We start from the raw sequence: 25,680 nt of genomic DNA, 5'->3' as shown, positions 1-25,680 counted from the left end.
ACATGTCGTGCTAGAAGACAGTCATAAAACAGCAGCATTGTGCGACTCCTTTATTGTTATTGTTTTCTTTCTTCCTTCATTGTAAAGATAAGACGCACGGAGAAAGTTATCATCTAAATGCTGCTTTATGGTCTGTCGCAGGAGCAGGGAATTGGAGATGGTCCTAACGAATCTAACCCTCTCAGAGATTTATTTCTTCACAGCTGCTTTTAAATATTCCTGTCTGTTTGGTTGGCCTATTAGTTACAGTGTCTGTTAGTCATCCTAACTTCTTCTCTTTAAACTCAGAGCTGACTTTTGCAGCCAAATACCATCATTAGGTCCTTTACAAAGTACCATCGCTAGTCTCTTGAGCTTATAAAATTACAGGCAAATACCAGACAGATGAGCAAAGCAAGGAGAAAAAAAAAGATAATCATACTTAATAACTGTACATTCTGCTCTTTGTTTCTGTTAAGCAATACTTTGATTGAAGTTTCAGCTATTGTGAGGAAATGTGCAGTCTAAGGCTAATAGCATTTTGTCTGGTGTCTTGTTACACTGACAATGTCATTGTGATGGCAGGAAAACAGTGAAGAGCACAAAGGCAAACGCAATCCTAATAAATTAAAGTTATATTCTCTCCCTGCATACTTCTAATGGTGCATGAGTTGGACATGCAATTGAGATGACCACCCATTTGCCATTGGATTATGCTTTTCCAGCTCTCAGTTTCCAGACCACATGCAGAAATGGCTTGGCTGGGGACATGCCTACACATTTATGACTGTAGGGCTCCCCCTCATCACTGCCGTGACTGGAGGAGGGCCCAGGGATGGGGCTCCACTGCCAGGGCATGGCTGCGGGGCAAGAGACAAGCAACTTCTGCCTGGCTCCAGCAGACCTGGATTTTGCTCCGTCCAAAGGAGATGGACGTCTGCTGCCTGCTACCCCGTTAAGCGCCACATCCTGGGCACGGAACCCTCCATATGGCAAAGCACAGATGAGTTCTGGAGCCCTACACACACCCAGGGGTGAAGCATCCACCCTGCAGCCCTTCACTGCTTGGGCTTTGTGTGATCACCAACCTGTATGGTGACTGACACAGAGGTCAAGGTCCTTAATAGCCCACCCTGATCTAACAGGGGCAGGACATGTCTTCCACTCCAGCCAGGGAGGAGACATTAAATTTGCTATAAAAGGTACCATTTTACAATAGGGAACTGCCATAATTGCACATTTTTATTGTCTCCTCTAGGCTCCCTACATTTCCGATAAGCGCAGCTTAGGAACTCTTCCTGCAAACCACACAAAAATAACTTCTGTTTAAACAGCAGGAAGTTTGAAATAGGGAACAACAAAAGCAAGGAAATTCAAAGTGAATGCTGTTGCTCTGTTGCTGACTTGTTATGTTGGGCTTAGCAGCAGTGGTACAGATAGTGTGTAATGTGTCTTCCTGATCCAAGACCTCAATAAATAATCAGGGATGAAGGAATGACAAGGGAAGGGAGCACAAGCTTCCACTTCACTTCTTGCTATGGGCAAGTTGTCTTGCAACCTTCCAGTGACTGAAGCACATTTGTGTGCACTCTCCTCTCGATGTTTTTTTTTTTTAAATTTTGCCCACACAGTACTTCAGCCACTTTAAAATTACAATGTAAGAGGGAAAAAAAAAAAAAAGAAAAGGTCTTTCTGGGCATCACTCTTAAATTAGATATTATTAGTGCTGTTATTTAAAACACAAATTCTTCTTTGGATGGAAGATTAAGTTGTCCTTGTAAGCACAACTTAAAGACGTTGTGGGACAAGAAACCCCAAATTTTCTCTTCTCAAAACTGTGCACGTGGAGTCTCAGAGGCATCTGTGTTTACAGGTCCTGCATTGTTTTTTCAAAACAATGAGGAGAAGGATTGTTGATAGCTGACTCAATAAAATTTCCTAACGAACTTAGAAACAGGACTTCTGTACCTGCCAGACACAGTGAAGTCAAAGGAGCAGCCATAGTCTGCCGGGCACGTGTTTCCACATTCTTTAAATACATACTTTCACTGCAACGCCTTGAAGGCTGCTGTGATCTGGCAGACTGAGACAGGAAAAGCAACATGCTTTGCAGGGGTTGTGTGTGAGGAGCTTCACCACCTCCTTCACATGCAGCGCAAGCAGGGAAGGAGAGAGTGGGCAGATGTGCAAAGGAAGGTGCTTAAGTAACACCGGAGCAAAAACTCCCATTGATTTTCTATCACTTAACAACACTTGAAATTTACCCGTATTTGCAGACAAATACGAGTTCTGCCATCAATCTTACCCTGTGCTGTGAACATAAAATCTCTTTCACAGGGCTGTCCTACGCCTGCAAGTAACGCGGCTCTATGTGGAAACTGGGGCCTGCCCAAGTGAAGCTGAGTGACACGACAGGAACCTATTAATAGGAACCTCAGCTGAAAGCCATCTACTGCTTGGGAGAGGGAAGTCGATCTCAGGGCTTGGAAGGTGGTTCCCTCAAAATGTGCCCTTTTAGTTCAAAAAGAAACTTAGTATAATAAAATAAAAATCCCTGGGAGCAATATGTTTTCTCACAGTCATGCATACATCTGTGAGCACAGAAGGGCTGATCCAGAGGTTACACCATTATAAAACTCAGCTGTGTCCAACAGTTACCACAGTATTATCAACAATATTAGAGGTTCCCGCACCCTATACTTAGATTAGGAAATAACTGTGGTAGTTGTGTGGTTTCCCTTTGGCAGCTGCTGATCTGCTAATGGTGACCACTGTATAATACAATGAACAGAACTGGTACTAGTCAGATCCAGAGCTTGGTCCTGTGCCATCCCTACTGTGCAATATGGAGCAAACCGGCTGCCATTCGCAGCCCAGCAAAATCCCAGCACAGACAGGATCACAACAGCTGAATTTCCATCGCTGAGCAAACTAAAAGGCCAACCGGTTGGAATTCTCCAGTCTAAATTATATATTTTATCACTGGATTTCATGTGATTAAAGCTGTGCATTTTTAATTGAAAAACTGAAAAGCAGGGAAGCAACAGACCTCAGATGCATCTTGGGGTTTCTGTGAATTATCTTTTTCCTTCTTGCTCTTTTGGTTTTCATTTTTGATGCGTTTTGTTCCAGACACTTTTGTTTTCGCTTCACCCTCCTGGGAACTGTTATCCTGTTTTCGAGGTTTCACTGGAGGCAGTGGCTTATCTTCCTCTCCTTTAATAAATCTTTCATATGGCAGGATTAATCTAGGGGATTAAGGAACAAATAATTGATCAGGTTTTACTGTTCTAGAAAAGAAAAATATGTATCTACTATGAGCAGTTTACTTAATAAATCCATTTGCTTCCATGCCATAAAAGCAACAGTTTAAACTCTACATCTATAAATCCAAGTATAAGAAATCAATTTATTTGGCAAGATTATCACGTGGAATAAATTCAGTGGAGTTAAGAGTTGGTGTGGATCAGTTTTCAGTAACTTCACAGTGGTTTGTGTGGCTACACCAATTTGTACCAGATGAGAATACCAGCCATTATGTTTTAGACTGATTAAAAAAAAAATATATATATATCCACCATTTATTTTTATTTTCCCTCCCCAACTTCAACAGCATGCAGCAAGCTCCAGGAAAACACCTACAAAGCCACAGCCAACTTGGTAACAGCTACACAATCTTCAGGCTGCTGGTTTTCTTGACTGCAAGGGCGAGTGCCAGGAAGGTGGCAGGGGCCAGGAGAGCTGGGCGGCAGGAACCTCACAGGTGGGCACAGCACCTGCCCTGCCACCACCAGCACCAGCCCTGTGACATCTGTGCAAGGCACCCATGTGGCCACCGCCACCATGCTCCCTTGGCCAGGGAGACTTTTTTAAGGAAGAACGGGAGAGGAGAAGAGTTAAATATGAAGGAATTCTGTTTGCCACAAAGTGCATGAAATCGCTTTAAAAACACAAGGAAGACACACAAACAAAAAATATCCTCCCCTGAAAGCATCAAACACACCGAGTTTTAATCTCTGTTTTCTCTTTGCAATTCTTGATCTGAAAGGAAAAATAACTGATATAATTAAAAGGGATGGATTGCATTACAATCTCAGTTTCAACTTCAGTGGTTAAAGTTTGTATAATGCATTTTAGTATGATTAATGACTCACTGTGGGATTAATAGAAGACTCAGACTTTAAAAATATGAACATTATTACAGAAAACATAATTTGTTAAAAAAAAAAAGGAGAAGTTGACTCTATGAAGAAAATGTACTTTGCTTATACATAACATAAATCTACTCAAATACCAGGAATCCTTAATTATCTTTAATCTAAGACTCCAAGGCAGAAACCTCTTTGGTTCAGATATTCATTTGTTATCCTAGAATCAGTTTCTAAGCATGCAATTTTGATTTACATACTTAGATGTTCAAACACAGTTTGGGCTTAAGAGAGCAGAATTAGATTGCTCGTGATCATAATATTTTACATTTTAATACAATTCAACATAAATTATGTTAAAATATAAACCTAATTTATGTTATATTAGAAACAAAATTCATTAACTGAGCATGCTCTGACATGGTATGTGCAAAGAGGCGTGAATAATACTTTCTGGCCCTGAATTTGGCAGGGCTCCAGTAATGAAGCTAAGCAGAGCCCACAGGGAATATTCATCTTCAGATCCCATTACAAACTGAGTTTAAACATGTTACAGCTGCTAAAACTGGAAACGGCTCCCTCTATGCAAACTTAGCAAAATAATACGTAGTTGCCAAATACCTACTTCCCACTGTAATATTACAGGTAATGTTTATATAATAAAAAGCATAACTAAGCAGAAGAAGAAAAAAATAATCCTGTTCATACTTGAGGCTGCTACATTTCATTCGCAAAGCACAAATATTGGTGAAAACACCAAATTCCTCCCCGTGCTGCACAAAGCACTTTGGACTTCACTTAGAGGCAAGGTTGGGTTTCACATAGGGCAGCGCCGAGGCTGCTATGCCATGTGTTAAGTGTTTAAAGTCGCTTTTAATAAAAACACATTTTATTACAGTAATTGTTAGCACTGAGAGGGGAGTGTTTGACTTTGTTTTGTTTCCATGGGAACGCGTCGCCCATTAAAAATCTACATATTCCATCCGTAAAGGTTTCAGAGGCTGTCCAGTGCCTCATGGGAGACAGAGATGCTCCCAGCCCTAGGAATGAGCCTTTCCCTGGAAGATGCTGAGAGATTAACCCAGTGGCTACGGCCGGGCCAGGAGCAAGGCCCGGGCCAACGTGATTAATCACCGCTCGCGTGCTCTCCGCTGAGCCTTGTAGGGTAACGCCGGACCCAAACTCCTCCTCCTCCTGCCTCTGCACCTCACCAGAACTCATTAGCTTGGGTGCTAATTAGTAACTGTGGCTTAAATTTCCTTTTTTGATCTTAAGGGTTCATGTGGGAGTACAAGGTTTTCATTTTAGTTATTTTTCACTGAGCTCAGCAGTTGGCAGGCCGACAGCAGTAAAAATACATTTCACATAGCTGGTCAGTGGCCTGGAGCCAGTGGCAGGAAATCTGGAATTAAATGTTTCGTGTATCGGGGAGGCGGCATGACTAAGGTAAAACTGAGTCAAAACACAAGGATGGCTTGTTCTAGGATTTTCCCCTCCTCGTTTCAAAGGAGGGCTGACTGAGGTGGCTTTTGGGGGCGGCTGGCGAGGAGCCGGGCAGGAATGCAGGCTGCGAGACCCCAGGGAGCAGCACCGAGCCGAGCAACACCAGCAATTGCCTCTTCACGTAGAGATTTCCGTCGGTTGCAATTTTCCCTGAATGTTTTTTCAGTTATCCTGTCATGGTACAACACAATTACCCACAGGATATGATCTTATCATTTGATTATTAGAAGTTTTTATAGCGCAGGAGTAATAAAGCTAATACAGCTCTCTCAACATGTAAGCAGCCGGCTCACATGCCATGAAAGCAGCCGGCTTATCCAATTTAAGGTCAATATTGCCCAACACCGGAAGAATGCGATCTGCTGTTAGCCAAATAGTTTAGCAGAATGTGACATGTCTGAAACCAGCAAAAGATTTTTTTTTTTCTTTTTTGGTCAAATATTTGCAGTGCAGGTAAGATTTAATCAATCTTTGCACAAGGAGAGGTAAAGACAACGTCCAAAAAACGGGATCCAGATATCTCAAATGTATCGTATGTTGGAAACAACAATCATGTTTTCAGTCGCTTTGAACTGTGGCTGTACTTCCCGACAGGGGGGGGAAGTATAAAAGTATTCATAAAAAAAGGAAAAGAGGGGGAATATTTTGTGGTCTAAAGAATATTTACTTGTAAAGCCGGTGAGAAGACCAAATAAAAGGGTTTTTATCATGATCAAGATTCCAATATTAAGATTAATAAAATGTATTATTTATAAGTCAATTAACATAAATAGAATATGTAAGCGCCAGTGTATTAAAAAAAATCTTTCCACAGGCAGCAGATTTTTAGCAGCATGAGGTTTTTTTTTTTTCCTGGAATAATACAAGAATAACATTTTCCAGCCAAGAGCAGAAACAGTAGGGGAGTCTTTGCTATCACAGGACTTCTTATTAAATTCAGTCACTGTGAAAAGCCAGTCTTTTTCCTTTTTTTCTTCTTATTTTTTTTTTTTTAAATAAAGACAACTTAAAATCAATACAAGTTAGATTAACAAATCAGTACTATACTAATCCTGATTTATTACAATCGGCAATATTAAGTTTAATCACGTATAAACTGCTACTCAAAAAAAGATTTTCCTTTAGTAAGTCCTGAATTAAATAATGGTGCAGTGTACTGAGTTTTTAGATCTGCATCATCTGATATTATGAAAAATTCAATGTACTTCTCTGCAGCAGATGTCAGAGGTCAGCAAATCTATTACAGTAATGTAAGTAAGCTGGCTTTCTGCCAACCTTTTTTTAAAAAACACTGAAGCAGATAATTTTGTATTTACAAAATATTTGAAAATCCTCCAGGGACTGAATCTCTTTCCCAACAAAAAGCAGAAACTTCACATTAGAGGAATTTATTTCACAGTATATCAAACATGTCTTCATCATTAGCATTTCATAAAAAGAAAAAAAAAAAAAGCCCTTAATCTTTATTAGTCAATGTTTTTTTTTCCCAGCCACAGAACTAACAATACAAGTTCTCATCTGAGCCAGTAACCACCACATGTATTGATTATGCAGAATGAATGACTTTTTTGGCCTGACTCTGCTTCACAGGACACATGAGAGCACATCTATTTATAGGCATGATTAAAAAAATAGTTACAACAATGCAAAGGATCTGACCAGCCCAGAAAGAGGAAGGAAATTAAATGTTAAGGCTGCCAGTTTCCTCTTTAATTCTCCCTACTGTGTATGGATATGACGGGGCTCTGGGGCTGGGGAGGAACCATATGCCCAGGACACACAGGGTGATGGAGGGAAGGAGGCAACTCAGCACAACCCCTACAATATTTTATCGCTGCTTTAGTGTTATTTTTGTTTTCTTTCTGGCAGAATAAAATATTTCAGCATGTCTCCCACTGACATCATTGTACTTTCTCCAGGGAGCCAAGCCCAACATAAAATAGGATGCAGTGGAGCCTCTCAGCCGCAAGAATAATCTTGGAAGGCCTTAAAATATCAAAGTCCACTCCTTGGGAGATGTTGCCCCATTCACATGCTTGGCCAGGTTGAGGAGGTTAATTGCAACAGAAATGGAAAATGATTTAAATTTGCTCCACCAAATGAATACAGCAACCAGTCAACCCGTGGAAGTCACTGCCAATGGATATCTTGGGGCCAAGGGATTAGTGAGATTATGCAAGGATTAGATGCTAATGTAAATCATGAGAACATTAAGCTGTTAGAGCTTCAAAAATGCTGAAAAGGGACAGGCAATAGGTCTCTTTAGTGGTAGGAATTTGGAAAAAGCTTTCCTCCTGAGCACATAAGGCCATGGTGGCTCCAACTCCTTCCTCTGCAGGCACTACTAGAGCTGAGGGGCAAGACAGCCAGTTCTTTCAGTCCAAAAGGGCACTCATCTGCTCCAGGATGTCCTCACAGCAGCCGGGCAGAGCTGCCCGCAGCCCCTGCAGACAGAGGGTCTGAGTGCAGGGCTGGGACAACCCCTGTGGTGAAAACGGGCCCCTATCAGTAACCTTGGGGAGAGAAACCTGATTCTTTTCCCCTAGAAAGTCAGTGGCAAAACATTCAGCTGTTTTAAGGGACCAGCAGGAATGCCTGAGCTCTGATCCCAAGAGAAGTCTTGTCTTTTTCACGCTGTTGCTTTTCAAAAGGAAAAATCTTAGAGTACTGGTCCAGTGCAGGGAAGGGAAACCTTCAACAACCATCAGTTGGTGGAGATAGCCAGGTGCAGGAGGCAGCTCTCCTGGGCACCAGCGACACATTCCCAGCAAAGAGGGGAGAGGAATAACCCAAACTTTAAGGTCCCAGCTTGTTTTCTGAAATGGGAATATAAAATACATTGAGGAAATGAAGCAGTGTGTTCCTGAAGTCTGATTTCCCTGGATTGCATTGTACAATGCAGGGGTTATGAAAGCAAGCCCCACGTGCTTTTGTGCAGAACACAATAGCAATGGCTTTATTTGCATTTGTCTGAAGTACAAAACTGGCACATATTTTATCAGCAAAGACAAAATATGCTGGAGTTCAATTTTCTTTCCAAAGAACTTTCCTTCCTTAAATGGCTCTTTCATCCTTTCAAAAACAACTTTCCTCATAGCCCATTGGGAGTGCTGGTGGGTAATGAGAATGGCTTACTGCTGAAAGGTGGGAACAGCACTGCTCTAGGAGAATTCAAAGACACTTCGTTTTAAGTAAACTGGAAATTAGTGACATTACAAACACAGCTGTTGATTTAGCTGCACAGCCCAGCAAGGCAAGCTCAGGCACTCCTGATCCTAGGGCTCAGCAGGGGGAGATGAACAACTCCAGTCTTTTGCCTTTAGTGCAGACTTACTGCATGGAAAAGCGACAAAGGAAGGGTGGTGGGCACAGAGCAACTTCCCCAGATCACTCCACCAAAACCACTACAAGACTCTGTTTTGGCCATAGTCGCCATTTCTGCATCTAAAGGCAGACGTGCATTTTGTCTGGTGGGTCCACGGAGACCCTGCAATGCTTGGTCCCTTTGCTCAGAACAAGCTTACAGATGCCATTTTGCATTGTCTGTGGGGTGCAGGTTTTTGGGCAGGACTCCAAAATCCTGCCGACCCTCCCTGGGAGCTCCGAGTTCCACCTATACTGCGGAAAGCTGAACAAAGTAGGGGCATTCTCTTTCATATTAACAAAATCCTGGAGTACAAGGTGGAGATTCCCAGCATCGCTGAGCAATCTGAAGGAAAAGCTCTTACTTGGTGCTTACTCATTGGTGCTGCTCCTGCGAAAGAGAATGGATGGCACACCGCCCACCGGGCAGCACCCTCCTGGGGCAACTCAGCTCCCGGCAAGGAAAAGGAGCTTGTCCCCTCGTGTTGAGTCTGGATGTCAAGAAACGAGATTGCCGTGCCTGACACTGCCTGACTCCAAGCACTGAGCTGGAGTGCAGGGACCCCAAAGCTCTGGGCACGGCGGGACCTCAGCACCCAGTAGGCGCCAAGGCACACGTGCATGGTGGGCACGCCTGGCAAGGGCCTCTCTGCTCAGGTGACAACGCACCCAGCAGCACTGGGCAGCACACAGCATGCCCCAGTTCTGCTGGGACAAACTCCTGGGTGAAAGAAGAATGTAGGTGGGAAAACAATTCCCCACCAGGAGAGAGATCATCTGCTTGCAGGCACTTGAGCGCATTGCCCGACTGTCCAGCACTTTGCACTCAAGGACTCCCGCTGACTCTAGTGCTGGCCAGTAAGACGCTGAGGCTGAAATCCCAGAACTTTTGAAAAAAATGCATGTTCTCAGATGTTTTGAAAAGACAGCTAGGGATCTGTTTTAATGGTAAACAATTACATTCCTCTGTTATCTGATACTTTCTAAATTTTGGGGAAGGGGGAAGCTTTCTGAATTTTCAATAGTTCCTTTGTTAAAGCATCTGTTACTCACATAATTGAAAAGATGTTTGTTCAGTGGTATGCTTGAGAGTACAGTTATTTAATCTTAATGATAAAGCCCTGAGGGCAGAAAATCATAAGTAGAAACCTCTTGTTATTTATCAAAAAGAAAAAAAAAAACCCCAAACCAAAAACCTAGGAAAATAAAGAGAGAACTGAGACACCTCATCTATCTTCAGGCTTAAATTTGTGCTTGATGGAAAACTATGGAGGCAATTTGCAACTTGCAAAGTTTTCTGGGGGTCTGGGGCCAGCTGAAGTGTGAGTGGGGCAGGGAAGTGGGGTGAAGACAAAAATAAAACAAGAAGGAAAAACTGTTGCTTGGCAAGTTTTGTTTTTTTTTTTTTTTGGGTCAAACAAAGAGCTAGTTGTAGTTTACAGCATGACATAACATTTGATTAATTTTTGCCTGGGGATGTTTTCACACTTAACAGTGTAAATCAAAACCTTCTATTAATTACAATGTGTATAAAAAGATAACCATAAGCAATTTCATGCAGATGCCATACTAGCCCCCTACTTTTTGTTCCCTCTAACGACTGGCTGTTATTTCCTGCGAAATTCCACTGAAATGCTTACATGTTACAAAAGTTATCCAAATGCTTTAGAAAACCAAACAGCATTTGCATGGAACGCAGGGCTCTCCTGCATATTGAATTACTGCACAATATCCTCAGGGTAGACAGACTTTATGGCTGTTAAAGGGAAACCGTCTAAGGGACCTATTTTGACCTGCCTTGTGTTTCTGATCATATATAATTTTTACGTGAGAGATTTAGAAAGAAAAATGGTAGAATGGGCTCTGAACTGTACAAGACACTGCATCTCCTGAAGTTTAATCCCCTGGTAGATGTGCAGGGCTCTCTGCAAGTGCCCAGGGGCCACACTCACAGCCAGAATAAAACCCTCTGCAGGTCAGTGTCCGAAGTGTGGGCACTGCCCACATCGCGAAGAACTACAGCCCATCTCACCTACCTGCTCCTCCTCAAGTTCCAGGTGGCTGTGTCTCTGCAGAATACTCTCCCATTCAGTTGCCTTAATCTTGTGAGAGCCCAAGGCCTAACAAATCCCTGTCCAGCTGTGTCTGACCAGGACAGTGGTTTTCGAAATCAGTAACTTGTGAGGGCCAGCACAGGAGACATGCTGCTGAAGAGCAGGGCTCAGGACATGGGGTTCTCCGGGTCCATCCCTGCTGGACACCTGAAGGGAGCCCAGCTTCCTGCAGCACCCAAAGAGGCCAGGAAGCTACTGGTCTATGGTACCATCCAGCTGCCTGCCATGACGCCTTCCAACAGCGATATGTTTGTCCACCAGAGAAGCCAAGAGGAGTTACTGATTGCCATTGCACACCGTAATTATTGCCCCAACCATGCGTGTTTGTGCGCAGCTCGTGCACAGGACTTGCTCCGGAGAAAACCAAGACAAATCACAGCCAGAGCTGGAGACAGGAAAAGGCCCCAACAGGTCATCACTAGTATTTCTGTTTTGTTCAAGGTATTTTATTGGGAACTTTTTATACCTTGCCAACTAGCAGGTTGGGTTTTTTGGTTTATTTTTTGGGGGGGAGGGGGGCGGAAGGAAGGGGGGAGCAGTGGTGCAATATTTACAAAAAATCCCTAACAGCATCATCAGCACTGCAGAAACACAGCCTACTGCTCACAGCCGAAAGTTAAAGCTGCCGATCATGTGTTTTGTGTAAAAGCGAAAAGAAACCTCAAACCCTGCATGTGAAAACCACATCTGCATTATTAGGGGAAAGCGGCATGGAGCAGACTGCTTCGCAGAAAAGTAGCCGTTTCTGAGGGTTTCTTGATAAGACAGAGAGATGTAGGGTACTGATGAGGGCTGTCAGAGTTTCACAGCAACGGTGTAGGCTGAATCAGCTCATACCAACCACACACACCTCTGGCTTTCTGCGATCATGAAAGGCATGAGAGGAACACAAATGCAGAAAGTGATGACCGAAACAACAACACCTTATAAGCTCTGTACGATCCAAGTGGTGCACAGAGCAACAGACCCATGATGGGAAAACATTAATGCTTTTTATATTGGTAATCATCTGTAACATGAGCAATTAAGTACAGTACTAATGGACTATAGCCAAGAGCCTGGTACTAATATTAAAAACTGACAGAGACGAATAGGTTTGGAAGGAAAACTAGGCTGACAAAGACATTTTTATGAAGTGCTTGGGCCTATTTGGAATAACCCAATCAGAGGCAGGTCCAGACCAGCCGTGCCTACAGTGACAATGACGCATTCACTGGCATTATATGATGCCTGCTATGCTTTAAATAAAAACATCCACTCCGTCTACTCAGAAACCTGCACTTTCATTATTATACTCATTAATAAAACAGAAGTTGTCTAACTAATATACAAATAACACTTACTGAAACACTGGCAGCCTTGCCTTATTTGAAAATGAAAACAGTTACTGGAAACACGAACTGTATTAATGATAAATGAATCACTTGAAAACGCACACAAAACCTTTCTTTCTCTTTTACCAGAGGAACAAAGAAAACACTGCCCCAACTCAAGCGCTCTACCTACCTATAGCACAGCAGCAGCTACCACCACAAGCCCTACTCCAAACAGCGGGGTGCAGAGCAATACATTCCCCAAAGCCTTTAAATCTGGCTTTGCTCCAGCTTTTGCCATCCGCTGTACCATGAATCTGCAGCCACATGGTAGCTTTGCAGAGGTTATAAACACCTTTCGAAAAAGCAGTATTTCTTCACTGGATTCTGCACACAGAGAGACAAATTTGCCTTCCCCAATGCTTGTATTTTGTGTTTAGGTTGTTTGGTTGTTTGTTGTTAATGGGGTTTTTTCCTCTTTCTGGCCTTTGAAATTGTATATAAAACTCCACCTTGCACAGGGGAACAGGAGAGGGCAGGAAGGAGGGATGGCAATGCCTGAATCAGGACATACGTACAGTTCCACTCCTCACCATCCTAAGGATGTCACTGAAAGGTGGCTGCCACCTGAACAGCCTTGATACGCTAAAGCTGATGCAAACAGCCAGTAGCTTCACTTGGGAGAGACCTGGTTAACAAAATATGGATGCCCTTGAGATCCGGTTGTAGAGATGAATGGCAAGGCTAAGTCAAACAGCAGCAGGGCCAGTGAAGTCAGGGAACTGCCTGTTCTGCCTCCACTAAGCAAGGGAAGGCCAGTGGGATTCAGAAAGGAAAAATCAGGAGATTTACTCAGCATTTGTTTTCCAGTTTAATTCAATTTCCAGTTTAGCTGTACAGCTGAACAGTTTCAAGTTTGAAAATGTACGTGTGTCCTGAATCATGAGTGTGTGTATTCCTGCACTGCAGTTCTAGTTTTAGATTAAATGTCATCTGAGCACTTTGCCTATAAATGAGCATTACACTTACAGGTGCTGTAGTTAGAATTACCAGCTGAAACAAACCATGACAATTTCATTTACTTTTTTTTCAAGTCTGAGGCTTAATACAGCTTTCCTGTGATGGAAAAAAGACAACTAACACTAGAAACGTAGAGATTGGACGAAGTTACTGAGGTTTTTTGTATATGTGTTTTGGTTTTGCAAACCAGATTTAGTGAAGAACATTTTAGATAAGCTCAGGGCTAACCTAAAAGTCCTGGAAGATCTCTTCTCCAAATGCCATCTTTTGATAGCCTGCCAGGGATGTGGAAAATTGGGTGCTGCCTCATATCAGACCTAACCCAGAACTAAATGACAGACTGGCATCCATGAACTCAGATTTGAGTTCTTCAAGTGTATTAAGACAAATCTAACCATAAACTAGAAGACTCTTTCCTCAGACCAGTTCAAGTCAAGCAGAACTGCTTTTGGGTAGCCTGGAAAAGCTTTTCAATCTGGAAGGGATCAGGAGTCTGCTCAGGTTTTTCAGTGAGCACAATGGGTTTTGTGGCACTTCAGAGCATACCCAAGTAACTGCTCAGTCAGTCACACGAGAGTCTCTATGCATGGGAGTGCAATGCAAGGCTTTTGCATATTAAAAAAACCCCCAAACCACTAGCACTGAACATTGTCAGGAAAGCAGAAAGAGAGACAAGGGTTCATGGAGTATTTGTGAATGGCTCATTTATTTTTCCACAACTACAAGAGATGTGCTCTCTCAGCGACTCTAGGATTTCAGCAATGCTCCCTCTGCAACCCAAACCCACAGAGACCTAATGCTTATGTGTGCCTGGGTCTCCTCTGTGTCAAGTAACACCCCCCACAGAACATCTGGCAAGGGAAAAGCCAGACTGCCAGCTGGAAACCCATCAGCTGGCTTGGGTGCAAAGGAAGCTCTGAGACTCTCAGGGCTGTAATGATGGGGGTGGAAGAGCTGAATACCCACAATCTGATGAGTCAATAAAACAATCTATAACATTTGTCTGCAACATGAAGGCGGGGAAAAGCCCCATCTGACATGCACAGTAACTGACTCACTTCGCTCTGCTGCTTGGCTCAGTCTCCAGAAAGCTTCTAACATTTATAATGGCATTCATTACATGCAACTCCTTCTGCTGGAGATGTCCCCTGTAAATGAGCATGATCAAATCCCCCATCCTCCATGAGGATGGCAGTATCCCTCTTCAAGAGGCTAACGCGTAAGGCACTAAGATAAGGAGAGAAACTGCCATTGAACATAGCTCTGCTATGCCACCAACCGAACAGGCAAGTACAATCTCTTCCTGAGCCCAGCAAAGTGACTTGTTAATGCCCAGGAACATGAGACTGAATTTTACTTATCTGAGCCAAAAATTGCTTAGCATTTATTCACATTTGCTTGTTTAAGAAAGAAAGAAAGAAAGAAAAAAAAAAAACAACCCAACCCAGAAGAAACAAAAAAAAAAAGATTAAAGAAAAAAGAAAAGGAAAGAAAAAGCCCCAAGAGTTGTTTCTAAAAACCAAATCAAAACAACATTCCAGCTCCAGTATTTTATTCAATGTGTGCTGGCTTCACAAGCCCTGGAAGTTATTATCTACATGGGAAGAATAAGAATTCAACAGTTCTGACCAGCAACAATGGCTGCAGAGAAAGAGTGTTTGGCAGCAGCTCGCAGGCAGGGAGGAGGGAAGGAATGCCATGAGGAAGAGGAATGCAACGCTCAGCATGACCTACAACATTAACAGCACCCTGCATTATGGGCCACCCCATTATTTTGATCAAAACCACAATTTGGTTAATTGGTATTCCTAAAAAATGACAGAAGACAAGTGTTTGCATCAATTAGCTGCTGTTTCTTATTTCTGTCTGAGTATGTTTTCCTCAATTTTTCAGCTTCTTTAACTGGAAAGCTGTTGTAAAAATTAAGATCTATACCTAAGAAAAATCAGATGCTTTGTTTATTTATTTAGTCACTGAAGACAGGCACTCTGGTTTAAATTACAATGGATTATCTGACTAAACTGCTGGGGAAATATTTACGAAATCTTTAGGAAGACTCGCTCTCTCTTTTTCTCTAATTCCTTATAAAATACTTCGAAGGCTTTCCAAATTAATTTTTTCATTATTAAACAAGCATTTCAGATTTGTTATCTTACCTTTCATAATGTCTGCGAGTACATGTAGCAGCACTTGTGCTTCCAGGGTTACCACCTAATTCATCATAAATATGTTTCCATTGTCGACGAGCTGTTATCTGTAGAAATGGCAATGGAAAATTTAATCTTGCATCTTTACAGATTCTACAGCATTTGAGTTCACAACAACAAATGCACGTATGACACTTTCAGAACAGCATGTACTACAAGCACTATAAAAGCCCCTACAGAATATACAGAGTACACAGAGCTTTGGGTGTCTTTTTTTCTTTTTTTCTTTTTTTTTTGTCAGTTAACACCATGTCTATTTTCTTTCTCTCTAAAATGGAGTGATCTGACTGATTCATTATCAAGTCACAAGCAATACAGACTCACAAAAGAGAATCTCAATCAATACAGGGTCATTAACCATCAGAAGTTATGCAGACAAATCCCACGGTGAATTATGAAAATGAAGCTCAAACCATACTCAGCACAAATAATGATTACATCGTTATTTTAACTGAATTAGAGAAAATAAATCTGCTGCAAAACCCAAATCCACCACAGAATTCTGTAAATCCACAAAACCATAGTCTGTTGCTATGTATGTTACAAGCTGTTTATTTTTATCTGTTTATATCTGTAAAATATATAGATCAAATACTAATGAAATCTTAACGTACTCCAACGTTAATGTTTGAGCTGTGTACTTTATTGGACCATGCTGATGAAAATAAACATCTTGTAACATATTGAGTTTCCTACCATGGTTCTGGGGTTTTTTGTGCAGAAATTAGGATTATACAGAATAACAGATGGAAGACCTGGCAAAAGGATTGTTTCTGAATACTACTTCATTATTTTATATATTCCACTACATTTGAAACAGGAAGAGAAACAGGAATAGGACAAGTACAACAGATCATTCTTGTTTGCCTGCAGCTCATAAAGAAGGCTGGTGGAAAACTGTGGGGGCAGTTTGGGGAGTATTTTGTCATTTGCCGTGGAACGCCACGGATTTTAATATATTCAGCCCTGGAGGCTTCTTCAGAGTTACCCACAGAGCAGTCAATGGCATTTACTGAGGAGCTAAAGGCAGCAATCAGAAGAGAACAAATATTACAACTTGCAATCTGAGGCCTGTAATTTTAATCTAAACAAGAGGAGATAGCTACCATCATTAAATACTACAGAGTAAGAGGTGTTTCTGTTTCGCTCAATATAAAGGGGAAATCCTTCCTTTGCAGAAATTACTCTCCAAAGCCAAAAGCATGGCTGGAGTCTTATCATTTGATAACGTTACAATTTCTTCAAATTTATTGCTTGCAGCGTTGTCCAGAAAACAGCAGTAGCTTTAACTCACTATTAGCACCTGAGCATAGTTTGCACCTGTAGATACTTTGGAAAAAAAAAAAAGGTGTTTTATCTTAAATCTTACATTAAGCTAAATGAACTCAACTTCATTCACTAATTTTATTTTCTGTCTTTTATAATAAACCCAAGGACTACCAGCACAAGGATTCAAGCAATTTAAGGATAAATTCTGCACTGCACAAGCAGATTATTTAAATACAAATCAAACACCCATCTGATGACAAGGTTCATCCTAAGTCTGTTTTGTTTCAGTTCTTACGCTGTCTCTTCCCCACGCTACCCACACATTATTATTACTACTGAAGTGCTTGAATAACCAGAGTCCTAATAAGCCATAAAGAACATCACAGCCTGAGAATATGAATGGATGCTCCTTATGTGACCCAGAAAGTCAAACGAGAGTTGGACCAAGTATCCTGCTGTGGAGCAATGCCTGGATGGGAAGCTACCTCTGATCCTGCCTCCCACATTCCACCAGTCCTCAGGACAGACAGAGGACAGAGGCGTGGCCAGACAGCCCTTGTGTTCTTGGAGCCCCCAAAGAAACACAGATCCCTTGAGGAGTGCTGCAATAGAACCTCTGACAGGCTCACTGATGGGGGAATGAAGGTGCATGAAGCTGCTCCGGGGTCTGTGCTCTGGCCCTCTGACAAGCACAACCTGGCTGGGCTTGCAAGGCTGTCCAGGACCCGAAGGCTTGGCTAAGAACAGTGATGCTGTGCAGAAACTTTAAACGAAAGCCAAGGATTAGTTAGCAGGAGGACTACTGTAAGTCCTCCTCGTAAACATCCTGATGTGACTAAGGAGCACGGTTTCTATTTTCAAAAGGAAAACTTTAGAGCCTTAGCCCCATTTACCATGAGCTGACTCAAGAGCTGATAGTCAAGCTAGAACACCAGTGAACTAACAGGAAAAGTGAATCCCTTTGAAGTCCATGGATCATTTTTCGTGTCTCTTTCTCCTAAACTCCTTAGAATAATAGTATTTTCACAAACATTTGCCCAGCTTTATCCAATTCTACATCTGCAATGCACCAGAGCTCCTTGGCAATTAACTGAGTTGTGCCCTCCCACAGAGGGAGTTTAAATTTGACATTCCCTGAAACAATTGTTATTCTAACAAAGCCTGGGGTTGAGTTTTCCCCTGCTCTGGAAAGTTTATTTTTTATGCTTAATAAACTTCAAAGGACTAAAGGAACTGATTAATTACATTCTTAAACAATCTGAACAAAATGCTTCACTGAGGAAACTGCACTCTTGTCATGCAGGTCAGGACTGCTCAAGCTGGATGACCCTGCTGACCATATCCAAACTGAGGACTGCCTTCCTTTCTCAAACAAGTTCTTCCCAGCCACCTCAGTGACCAAACTTCCCAAGGAGTCAGGAAAGGGTAATGCTTGGCAATGCTTTGCTTATGGTTGTGGTTGCTACCAAAAATGTCTCCCTCTGCTGCTTTAGTTTTCTGATTTGTTTTTCCTTACTCCTAACAGCATATACATTGCTCCCAGTGCCTGCCATGTTTCTGGAAGTGCAGGATGGTCCAGGCTCACCTATTAATTGAGGCCATTTCACAGGCCAGTGTCATCTCTGACAGCTTCACATTCCAATGCTGGCTTTAGTTTTAAAGCGGCCTTCTGGGTTGCAGAGCCCTCCTGCAATTTGCCCCAACCTACAGCTTCAAAATCCTTATGCTGGGCCCACTGGAAGCCAGTGCCTTTGTAACATCTTTCCCAACCAACAGAAATCAGAGTTAAGCAAAGAGACTGGCCTGTCCAGGGATGTAAGAGCAGATGTGATCTGGTCCCTATAAGCACAGTATGATGCAGTGACTGGTAGTCAAGAAAAAACAAGTAAAATGATCTTATCTATGAATGCAGAAGACTGTTTACAAACATGCTTTTAATGGTGTCTTCTGCTTTGAGAAATCTTAAGGTCTTCTGGACTGCAATCCTAGCTCCCACTCCCTTCCTTGTGGAAGGCTTCCTGCTTATTTCCTGCTGCAAACATAATGGGGGATTTTCTGGCCATGGAAAATGATGTTCACAGCTCTCTTCAGAGCTCTGGGTGTTAGTTCTGTATGAAACAAACCCAGTTAGCTTTGCATTCCACTGATAACCAGTTTCTTTGGGCCTGCCCAGACACAGGACTGATGTACGTGTCACTCACTAATTTTTAAAAACTAAAACACTTCATTGTTGCTCCCAGGAGGCAGTGGTTAAATGGGATCCCACTGACCTTTGGCAAAATCTAAGCTGCTACATACTGAAGGTTAAGCTCCACCTAATTTTCTTTTTATCCTTTATCTTTCTAAGACATCTCCAGGTAGAGTCCATTCAGCAGCACAGCCTTCTGCAAACATGCCAAGGCACTCCTTTTATGCTGGCTCAAAAGGAAAAGTGCTACTTCCTAATTTGCCAAGGACAACTCTTTAGGAAAGTCCTGAAAGTTTCCCATCTATGAACTTCTGCACCTTTTACTCACTTGACTTAGGGTGACTGAGAACATTCTAGGCAATGGCTGTTAAATGCCACTGCAGCTGAGCCCCCTGCAACATGGCATCGTTTCACATTTCATCTGATAATTTGGGGACATTTTAAATCTTTCGTACTCTGAAGGTCTACTACAGAGAGTGCTTTCCAACGCACTCTCCTATTCTTAGTAACAAAGATGCTCATCTCACATATCTTTGTTTAAGAGAAATATGATTCCACCAACTACAAAGAGACAGCTTCATCTGTTAAAGTCTTAAACCAGTTTGTATGGATTGCTGTTTTTATTAAGCCTGTATTATTACGTTCAACAACAAGTACAAGGGAGTGTGGTATTACACAGTTATAGATGACAACTAAGATTTAGCAATCAAATGGAGGAGAAATGACTCTCTTAAGTACTCTAAATGGAGAGCACTTAAATATGACACACAATCATGACTTGACACTATTAGATATCCTGCATGTATATCCCATATGCAAAGGTAATGCTCTCTGTCAAGCCTCACTGGATCCATTCCCCCGGGGGGAAAGTTAGATGCCTAAGAAAGTTGCTCTCTGCATCTCAAATCCAATCCCTGTCTGTTCTCAGTCACTTTCAGATCCTTAACTGACAGGACTGGACTCAAAAATATTGCAAAAAATCTTCTGTGAATCTGTGCAGAAGCTGAAAAACACCGTACACGATCTGTGTTTGTTTCTCAATAATGTTTTTTAGACTGCATCAAAACATCTATATGTGAACAAAGTGGACAAGGCAGTGGATAAAATTAAAAATGGGCAGACTATGATTGTTCTGCCTAATAAAAGGATGCAAAGTTTGCAACTTCTTTAACTGGGAAGGTTTCTGTGCTTGTAAAAAAATTGTCATCTGACCACTTTAAGCTTCCATATGTCATTTTAAGCAATCTTTTATCTGTTTCCTGTTCATAAAATGGCTGTCACATGTTGAAGTCAAATATCTACTTTTAAATATTATTTTCTTTATTATACTTCCAAGAGAAAAGACCTATTTCTATCTCAATGCACACACCAGAACCCTGTGAAATTTTAAAACCAATTAAAGATGATGAAGCCTGTGCAATGGTTTGCTCAAGTCAGGTGGAAGGGGCCATAGAGATAAATGCATTTTAAACAGGGCAGGTTTGAGAAAGCTGCTGCACTCCATGACTTCTCCGCACCAATAGATGGTGGCACTGTGTTTGAAAGTGGTGGATTCTGTTCAACACTGAATTAAAAGCACTCACTTGAAATTTCTGCATCAAAGCAGACCTGCCTAAGATCCTAGAAGTGATAACTGAGGTCCACGTCACCCCTACCATCCACTGACTTGTGAAAAATGAAACAAATAAAAACACTTCTCAGCAGTGTTTGCCATTATAAAATATATACAAACTAATGCAGTTGGCAAACTCAATGCATATCAACTGGCCATAAAATAATAAAATCCGGGGTGTGCACAGGTCAAAGTATTGCAACAGCTATCGATAACTCTCGGAATTTAAAGCAAAGGCAGATCCATACTGAGGATGAGACTGTTAAGAGAATGAGGTCAGGAAACCTCATGCTCCATATACAACTTGAATTGGATCACAACAGTCCTCCCAACTTCAGCTTGCCTGCAAAGGGCACAGACACCACCCACACTACAGAAACAGGATCAGGCCCATCATTTCAGACACAGTCACTCTCCAATGAAAGCTGGGCTCATGGCTATGTCAGAGAGTGTGAGCTGTGCTTGCTTTGCCATTTACTGAACAGGAAGCAATTGTTTAGTTTACTCTCTATGAAGAATAAGCACTGCTGGTACATTTTCATTCAAGGTGACAAATGCCCCTAAACAACAGAGAACATCTGTCACCGAGAAAAGGACAGGAGCTTTGAGACAAGTGTGGACTGACGCTACTCTGGCTGACATTCTCATGTATGTGATCCTTCCCCTCTGATCCTGTCACGTTTCTCCAGCCGGGCTCTGTGGCCTTGTGGTCACGAATTCACAATCCTGTTCCTGCTTTGCCTCAGGTACAGAGGCTCACCTGCTCCAGCTCATCTAAATCCATCCCTCTCCCTCTGGCAGTACAACTCAGGTCTCTCCAGCAAGCCACCACTTTGGCATCCCTGCTTCTGTACTCGGTCCCCTCAAGTAAACCTGAAACACTGCCCTGAAAATTGCTCACCTTCCTGAGCACTCTGAACATGCCACTCTCCCTTCAATCTCCCTCCTGGCTTCCCTGGTGCTCTGGATCAAGTTCAAGATTTTAGACCTCATTTTCGTTGCACTTTACAACTCAAGCAATTACCGTTTGCTCATAATTGCTGCAACGATCTATCTATGCTAGCTATTCATTCATACATACCCATGAGCACGCCTACACACACCCCTGTACATAAGCACGGTACGTGCTGATTAATGGAAGATAGAGCAACAATAAAAGCCAAATCAAGCATATATATTTTTAAGGAATGTTAGATTTCACGTTTCACAAAATCCCAGGTACGCCCATGCTAACCAGCCCAGGCTGCTGATGTACAGAGCAATGTGCTTTACTGTATGGAAGGAAAACAGTGAGTTTTGCATTTTGGTTCAAATGACTTTCAGTTTCTTGATAGTGCATTTCTTCTTGTCATTTCTCTACAGCACAGATATGTCCCAGATTACTTTGTAAACAAAGCAAAAATAATTTCTTTCATCCAACTGTGGCAGGAACTGAACAACTTAATCTGATCATTGTGTGCGAAGAAAATATTTCCAGTGACGACATCTTCCTATGTGAATTGTTTTTTTATTACAGATGTCATCTCGATGTGCCATATTAATGCAGCTCTTTCTTCTCATTTCAAGATTTTAATCTAAGTTTGTTGCTCTAATATTTTATTGGTTCAAAATACATGCTGTAAAATCCGTGGCCATCAAATTTTCCTGTGAGCTAAAAATAAACTGCTCTTGTCAGATATGGTTAGCTGATAAAAAGTGTCAGCGACTTTTCTGAATTACTTTGATAACTTCCTGTTTATGTGGTACTGACCCTTGTCTAATAAAGATCTTTTACACTTGGAATAAGAGAAGATTCTGCAGCATACTATTCCTTAATGGACAATGCTGATTACTTTTGAAAGCCTTTAATATATTTCCCATATTAGACATGAACAGATGTCAGGGATGTTGCCAAGTGAAATTTCTTTTATGCAATCTTGGCTTGTTGTACAATAATAGCCCTTTCTCAACATGGGAAAAAATTACAGACCTAACTAATTTCCTTGACAGAGAAGAGTTACATATGTTTTCCACTTGGAGTTTTTACGACAAGTTTACAATTTTGCCAGATCTGGAACTAATTGGGACCATTTCCAAAAATGGCCCAATAAACCCACAATGAGTACAGCTAGCCTAAAATGCAGCAAATGATTGTTTGCTTTGACATTTTTTTTTTCTAACAGGGAAAAGTTAGATTGCACAATTATTTCATTTAAGTTACTTAAACACTTACTGTTTCATATCCTCCCAGTTTTTGAGCAGCTTGAAACATAGTCCAAAGGTTAACTGTTAGAGGGACAATAAGTATTTAGATAAGCATTGCATTAGCCAACATATTTCAAAGAAATGTAAATTAAACAGTTTAAAAAAAAAGAAAAATAGAGAAAAAAAACCTCACAGCCCCTGAAAAAGCTCCTGTGAAACATTTTCCAAAGAGGTATTTACATAATCTGAAGAGTAAATATTAGCCCATACTATATATATTTTTAATTACATATAAGAGAACACACTTACAGATTCCTTAACAGGACTGGAAAAATACACTGAGACAAAGGTAATGGGCTCATTTGACTTTGCTGATAAGAGACACAGTATAATGACTATAGCATGTTTCTGCAACTTTGATAATAAAAATTACTCACTGGGAAGAATGTTACTTTTAATTATTTGTTTAATACCGGTTTCATTAGCAAGCAAGCAAGCCCCACACTCTGGCTCACAGAGCAGGGCCTATTGATTAGACAATATCCAATATTTACTGCAGCTCAGATAATGGGCTCCAGAATCAATGAACAATAAGCTGCGTTCTAGCGGGCCCTGCGTGAATGAACCCAGATGGAGCACGAATGAGCATTACTGGAATAATTATGCTGTGGCTGCTTGTGCCTTGCCCGTGCCTGTGGGGTCAGAGGCACAGAGGCAACTCAATTCAAAAGATGTGCTGGGAGAGAGTGGTTATTTCCTGCAGAACTTTTCTCCTTTCACGTGCTTTTCATCCCAGCCCCTGTCCCATGGGGCCACTGCTTGCTGGTGTCTTTTTATTTAACTTATTATATTTTATTTTTTATTTTATCTCATTTAATTGTTAGAAGACAAATCCATGTCGGTCCTGTCAAAGGCGTATGCACAATTCCACCAAGAGTGATTCCCCACAGACACACCAGAAATACTTGAGGCCAGCAGTAATGCTGTGGACCATGGAGAACAGGATCTCCTTCTCCATGGAGGGATGCTCTGCTGCACTGTACGAACTGTCTCTTCCCAACAACCTATTTATATTGCCAATGTTTGCACAAGCCTTGCTGGACAAATACAGAGCCCCATCCTGCAAACATTTCTGCTCTCCTCAGCATACTTACTCTTGGTATTTAAGTATTTGCCGGATCAGGCCCCTACTTCATAATGAATGTCAGGCAAGTTCCAATGTATTTCAGCTAAATGTTAGCAGCAGGCCCTACTCCCAGTGGGCAACTTCAGAAATAATGCTTCAGCTTGTCTTTTAAGCCCACCCTGACTCCATGCCTGACGGAATGCAGAATAATATGGGGGGGTGGGGGAGGAAAAAAAAAATTCTTCAACACAAAATGTTCTGAAAGCCTCATTGAACCTCGTACTGCTTCAAAGCTATCAAGAGCTTTGCTTAGGCCTTGATTTAATCTGAATCAATGCATAATGCAACGAAGCTGTTCATAGTACATTAATTTTACTCCCATTTCAAGCAGCCAGTTTTCAGACAAACACTGTAATCATTCGGAGTTATATAAGTTTATAATGGCTGCTGGAGGCCTGTTGCAATCAGTGCCAATTGCTATTAGGTATGTAAATTGTTATGTAAAACATACAGGTTTGACATTCTTCATCAAAATAACACATGGTTTTAATCTAGCAGATAAATTAGAGTAAATAATATTTCATTCCATGGCGTTTTCCCTTTAAGGAAATAAAGTATCATTCAATCTATAGATAAGGAGGAGAAATACTCCCATTTACAGCTTTTTGTTGGAAACTGTGGAAGATCTACATTGTGCTGCAACATTTATGCAAAATTCAGTTTCAACTGTATCTTCTCCACATACAATTAATTTACAGATTGTGGCACTACAAGCTGTACATGCCAAAGCAATTCTAAAGGCTGCATTCCGTATTAAGCGGATACAGTCTGGTTTTATTCTCCAAAGTCAGTAATTTATTAACTATAAACACATTTCGGGGCTTAAAAATCTGATCCCTTTTGTGCCTTTTCTGACCACCTTTAAATGTCTTCCTTTAATATTTGTCCTTTCATAAAGAACATCTGGGCACAATAAAGATACGTCATATTATTAACTCAGAAGAAAGGCATTACAGACGCTGCAGATTTACAAAACAGAAAACTATGGAGTTTTCAACATGCCTATTTCTAGTCATAATCAGCGGATTTAAACATATAAATATCCGGCAGCAACCATCCCAGGAGGAAGAGATGCAAATCTAGGCATAAGACAGTGAAATGCCTGGACTGGAAAATGTGTAGAGATAAACATGGTCCCTCCCCATCCATAAGGCTTTAAAATAGGCTTTGTGTGCAATTGCTTTCTCCAGAGAAGCCAAACCATTCTAAAATGTCAACAAGAAAGTGAGAAAAAGGATACTTACTCTGCTTAAAACCTAAATAGGGTATTCGTTCAATTGGTGTTTTCCTTTCTTTCATATATTTATAAAGAGCCACAAGGAAAGCCTGCTCATCAGCTCTGCATTCTTCACCTATGGCAATCTTTGATTTATCCTCACTTGAGCCTTTCTTACAGTTGCTGTTGTTACTCTTGGGTTTGGGCAAAGCTGACTTAGCCTCACATTTTACCTGGGAAAAGAAAAGATGTCATATCAGATCTGGGTAACCTTTAATTTTCACTTAAGGAATAAATACCCTCTCCTAGGAGAATGAATTGTTGAAAAAATGAAGGCCAAACCATGCGACTGTGTTTGAGGGGAAACAAAGCAAGCTA

The 25,680-nt window shown here is 41.5% G+C and overlaps 1 protein-coding gene across 2 annotated transcripts in view; it reads right to left on the bottom strand.

Moving 5' to 3' along the window:
- Positions 1–25,680, bottom strand: part of ARID5B (AT-rich interaction domain 5B) — a 115,154-nt gene that overhangs the window by 3,843 nt on the left and 85,631 nt on the right. For both annotated transcript variants that reach the window (XM_066191678.1, XM_066191677.1), the window contains 4 exons: positions 25,331–25,535; positions 22,929–22,981; positions 15,597–15,694; positions 3,029–3,227 (listed from right to left, as the gene is read on the bottom strand). In XM_066191678.1, coding sequence (XP_066047775.1) covers positions 3,029–3,227; positions 15,597–15,694; positions 22,929–22,981; positions 25,331–25,535 — 555 coding nt within the window. The remainder of the gene's footprint in view (positions 1–3,028; positions 3,228–15,596; positions 15,695–22,928; positions 22,982–25,330; positions 25,536–25,680) is intronic.

This window comes from Chamaea fasciata, unplaced genomic scaffold (genome assembly GCF_029207755.1).
Source record: "Chamaea fasciata isolate MVZ Bird 193981 ecotype frontalis unplaced genomic scaffold, bChaFas1.0.hap1 SCAF_9, whole genome shotgun sequence".
Taxonomy (NCBI): domain Eukaryota; kingdom Metazoa; phylum Chordata; class Aves; order Passeriformes; family Sylviidae; genus Chamaea; species Chamaea fasciata.
The sequence above is the reverse complement of the archived record's forward strand: the minus strand, read 5'-3'. Positions and strand labels throughout refer to the sequence as shown.